The 4,786-nt window shown below is 47.1% G+C and overlaps 1 protein-coding gene across 1 annotated transcript in view; it reads left to right on the forward strand.

Moving 5' to 3' along the window:
* Window positions 1–4,786, forward strand: part of actn1 (actinin, alpha 1) — a gene marked incomplete at its 5' end in the record, with an annotated part of 80,550 nt that overhangs the window by 66,494 nt on the left and 9,270 nt on the right. The window contains 3 exons of the mRNA XM_029729328.1: window positions 1,557–1,704; window positions 2,340–2,490; window positions 2,999–3,002. Of these exons, the coding sequence (XP_029585188.1) occupies window positions 1,557–1,704; window positions 2,340–2,490; window positions 2,999–3,002 (303 nt within the window). The remainder of the gene's footprint in view (window positions 1–1,556; window positions 1,705–2,339; window positions 2,491–2,998; window positions 3,003–4,786) is intronic.

Consider the following 4,786-nt stretch of genomic DNA (forward strand, 5'->3'; position numbering starts at 1 on the left):
CCTTCTTGTCTGGTCCGAGAGTTTTGGTGGGCAGCCCTCTCTTGGCAGGTTTGTTGTGGTGCCATATTCTTTCCATTTTATAATAATGGAATTTTGGTGCTCTGTGGGATGTTCAGAGTTTCTGATATTTTTCTGTGTTAAGGTCATTTCCTTTTGAATTTCTAGCCAAATGTAAAATGTTCCTGTTTTGATTAATTTAATAGAGTGAGTTATGTCTGCTCTATACTAAATTAGCATACCCCCTGAGTCTCTTCCCTGTTTCAGACCTGGTAGTGTGGTGGATGGGACTACCAGCTCTCTGTAACCTAGAGAGCAATCAGTGGGTCCGTCTCCTCTATACCATGTTTCTTGTAGGATGCCAATGTCTGTATTTCTGATTTCTTTGATGAAGTCCAGGTTCCTGCTCTTTAGGCCAAAGTCAGATGACCTCAGGCCTTGGATATTCCAGGATTAGATAGTGAAGTCTTTGTGTTCCATAAAGTGTCCAATGTTGTTGGTCGTGTGGTTTGGCCTCAGGCCCGTAAGTGTGAGCAGAGTCTGATGAGCATCTGGGACATTCCATTGGCTTGGGCTAGTGTAAGAGTGGGGGTTGGGCCTGTTTGCCTGCTCACGGCCTGGGCGTATGTGTGACTTCCATGTTGAGGCCCTCTTTGCGGGTGTGGGGGGCATGGGGTGGGCAGGAGGGGCATCGGTCTGATATGAGGCAGCCTAAATGTTGTGTGGGCATGGTTGACTTGGGTGGGTGTTGATTGGTTGGGGTGGGGGTGTGTATGTGGATGGTGGTGTTGTGGTCTGGATGTTGGTCCTCTCGGCGTGGGTCCTCTATGTGTAGGAGGGGCGGAGGGGGGAGCCCGCAGGTCTGGGAGAGTGTCTCGCTGGTCTGGGTGGGGTGTCTCACTGGTCTGGGTGGGGTGTCTGTTGATCTGTTGCTCCTGTGTGAAGTGTTGGGGCTACGTTTGAGAGCGATGTCCTTTAGGGTCTGGGCGAAGGTGGGCACTGCTGCCTTGTATAGGTGGACCTGGTCAGAAAGGCTGTTCAAGTCCAGGGTGGAGTGGTGGGCCAGGAAAACATTTGGTTTTGAGGCACAGTCACGGGAAATACTTGTGTTTACCCGCTGTATGGTAGCAGGGTGGAAGTATTTTCGTGGTAGCACGGTGGAGATAACCACTTGTGCATTGGGGCAAGTAGAAGAAACTTTTTCAGTCTCTCTCTCTCTCTCTCTCTCTGTCACTCTCTCTGTCACTCACTCTCTCTGTCACTCACTCTCTCTTTCTCTCTCTGTCACTCTCTCTTCTCACTCTCTCTCTCTCTTCTCACTCTCTTCTCTTCTCTCTTCTCTCTCTTCTCTCTCTTCTCTCTTCTCTCTCTTCTCTCTCTCTCTACCACGCCGATCCTGTTTGTTTTGTTGTGTATTAGCTGTTACCTGACCTGCTGTGTTTTACAGCATTTCTGTTCAGTAAAAACTGGGAAAGGAAATCCTCCACTTACTGAAATATTCTTTAAAGTTTCAATGTTTCTTTAGCAGCAGCCAAAGGTCAAACTGTATTTCTGTGCAGGACGTCTCTAACGCCTGGGGCGGCCTGGAGGGGGCTGAGAAGGGTTATGAGGAGTGGCTCCTCAACGAGATACGTCGGCTGGAGAGACTCGACCACCTGGCTGAGAAGTTTCGGCAGAAAGCAGCTACCCACGAAGCCTGGACTGAAGGTACCAGAACAAGGCTAAGCATTTAGCAAGAACACCACTTCTATTTTGCTTTTGACCATTTGAATTGAAAACAAAAAAACTGTAAGTGACTTTAAGGGGCAATTCGCAGTTACAACAATAACAAAACTCATCCCCTGCCACTGTTTCGTCCACTCTCAAATTCATTCATTCATTAATATACTGTACATAACTATGGATTTAAGGACTGACCAGCCATGATATCAAAATTGTCGTTTTGAACATGTTTTGAGGCTATGTAGTGTTTGTTTACATTTACTTTGTTTTCAAACATTGAAGTAAAACAAGTTTATATTGTGGGTTGTCATGGAGTGTGACAGTTGGAATTAAGCTCATGAGGTAATTATAAAGTTATATTCTTCAACAATCATTGAGTACACGTCATTCATTTATAAGTCCAAAACTGGATGTACAGTAACAACTGCAGATTGCCCCTTTAATTTGGAATGATTTGATGTGGAATTTAAGACCACTGTGTGAAGACCCAACATGTATCCTCTTTAGTCTGGTTTTCTTCAACATACTGTAGATTCTGTATTAGTGTACTTACTTTATCCATTTCCCATTAGGCCTTTATATTGATGTGTAATGTCTGTGATGTGTGTCTCCCCCTGCAGGTAAGGAGGAGATGCTGCGGTCGCTGGACTTTGAGACGGCCTCTTTGTCTGAGATCAAGGCTCTGCTGAAGAAACATGAGGCCTTCGAGAGCGACCTGGCCGCGCACCAGGACCGCGTAGAGCAGATAGCTGCCATCGCTCAGGAGCTAAAGTAAGGAGGGAGGGAGGGGTAGAGGGAGGGAGGGAGGGAGGGAGGGAGGGAGGAGGGGAGGGAGGGAGGAGTAGAGGGGTAGAGGGAGGGAGGGAGGGGTAGAGGGAGGGAGGGAGGGGTGGAGGGGTAGAGGGAGGAGGGGAGGGAGGGGTATAGGGGCAGAGAGAGGGAGGGGTGGAGGGAGGGAGGGAGGGGGGGAGGGGTAGAGGGATGAAGGGAGGGAGTGGGGGAGGGGTGGAGGGGTAGAGGGAGGGGTAGAGGGGTAGAGGGAGGGATAGAAGGAGGGGTAGAGGGAGGGAGGGAGGGAGGGGTAGAGGGGTAGAGAGAGGGAGGGAGGGGTAGAGGGGTAGAGGGAGGGAGGGGTAGAGGGAGGGATAGAAGGAGGGGTAGAGGGAGGGAGGGAGGGAGGGACGGATGGAGGGAGAGATGGAGGGAGGGTTGTCCATCAGTGAGCTGGACTTCTATGACCAGTTATAACATAGTTATAGTGGTTATAACATGATTATAGGGCTGTGACTGTTATAGTTTTTTTCCCACAAAATTTAATTCACAGTGCAGCTTTTACAAAACATATTGTCTTGTCTTTACTATGGATTTAATGGTATGACATGCTATTTTATCAAATCATTTCTCTGTAATTAATATTACCTGATTAAACAAATTATGTAAATGTAATTAACTAGGAAGTCGGGGCACCACGGAAGAATGTTTATAGAGCTGTTATCTTCTGAATAAACTCTTAAAGACCTGGTAATCTTTTACATCAATAGCAGTCAATCATTAATCGTCACCTTATTTCAGTCTCATCTGAACGTCGTAAAATTCTTGGTTATCTTCATGAACCCTGGCGAAGAAGTTGAATCAGCAATACAACATTTGGTTTAATTATTTATTTACTAAATACCTAAATAATTACACAGAATTACATCTACACAGAATGGATCATACATTGATTACAAATGATGTCATAAAGGAAAACGTCCCTAGCGGATGGAACAGATCTGACGGCTGGTTACACAAAGAAAGGGGGTTGGGTTTTGAATGAAAGAGCGGGAAGACTGAGGAACAAAAGGATTGGGTTTCTATCGGACCTTATGAAGCTATGCTATCGTAAATACAGAATCTTATGCATTCTAAATAACCGCCCATTCGTAAAAGGGAAATGAAAGAAACCCTAGACCCACTCCAATTTGCATACCGCCCCAACAGATCCACAGATGATGCAATGTCTTTTGCACTCAACACTGCCCTTTCCCACCTGGACAAAAGGAACACCTATGTGAGAATGCTATTCATTGACTACAGCTCAGTGTTCAACACCATAGTGCCCTCAAAGCTCATCACTAAGCTAAGAACCCTGGGACTAAACACCTCCCTCTGCAACTGGATCCTGGACTTCCTGACTGGTCGGCCCCAGGTGGGATGGGTAGGTAACAACACATCTGCTACGCTGATCCTCAACATGGGGGCACCTCAGGGGTGCGTGCGCAGTCCCCTCCTGTACTCCCTGTTCACCCATGGCCAAGCACGACTCCAACACCATCATTAAGTTTGCCGACGGCACAACAGTGGTAGGCCTGATCACCGACAACGACGAGACAGCCTATAGGGAGGAGGTCAGAAACCTGGCTGTGTGGTGCCAGGACAACAACCTCTCCCTCAACGTGATCAAGACTAAGGAGATGATCGTGGACTACAAGAAAAGGAGGGCCGAGCACGCCCCCATTCATATCGACAGGGCTGTAGTGGAGCAGGTTGAGAGCTTCAAGTTTCTTGGTGTCCACATCACCAACAAACTATCATGGTCCAAACACACCAAGACAGCCGTGAAGAGGGCACGACAACGTCTTTTCCCCCTCAGGAGACTGAAAAGATTTGGCATGGGTCCTCAGATCCTCAAAATGTTCTACAGCTGCACCATCGAGAGCATCCTGACTGGTTGGCAACTGCTGACTGGTTGGCAAGCTTCCTGCCATCCAGGACCTCTATACCAGGCGGTGTCATAGGAAAGGCCCTAAAAATTGCCAAAGACTCCAGTCACCCAAGTCACAGACTGTTCTTTCTGCTACCGAACGGCAAGCGGTACCGGAGCGCCAAGTCTAGGTCCAAAAGGCTTCTTAACAGCTTGAACCCCCAAGCCATAAGACTCCTGAACAGCTAATCAAATGATTTGTTTAACACTTTTTTTGGTTACTACATGATTCCATGTGTGTTATTTCATAGTGTTGATGTCTTCACTATTATTCTACAATGTAGAAAAAAGTAAAAATAAAGAAAAACCCTTTATTAATGAGTA

The sequence above is a fragment of the Salmo trutta genome, chromosome 33 (assembly GCF_901001165.1).
Source record: "Salmo trutta chromosome 33, fSalTru1.1, whole genome shotgun sequence".
NCBI classification, from domain to species: Eukaryota; Metazoa; Chordata; class Actinopteri; order Salmoniformes; family Salmonidae; genus Salmo; species Salmo trutta.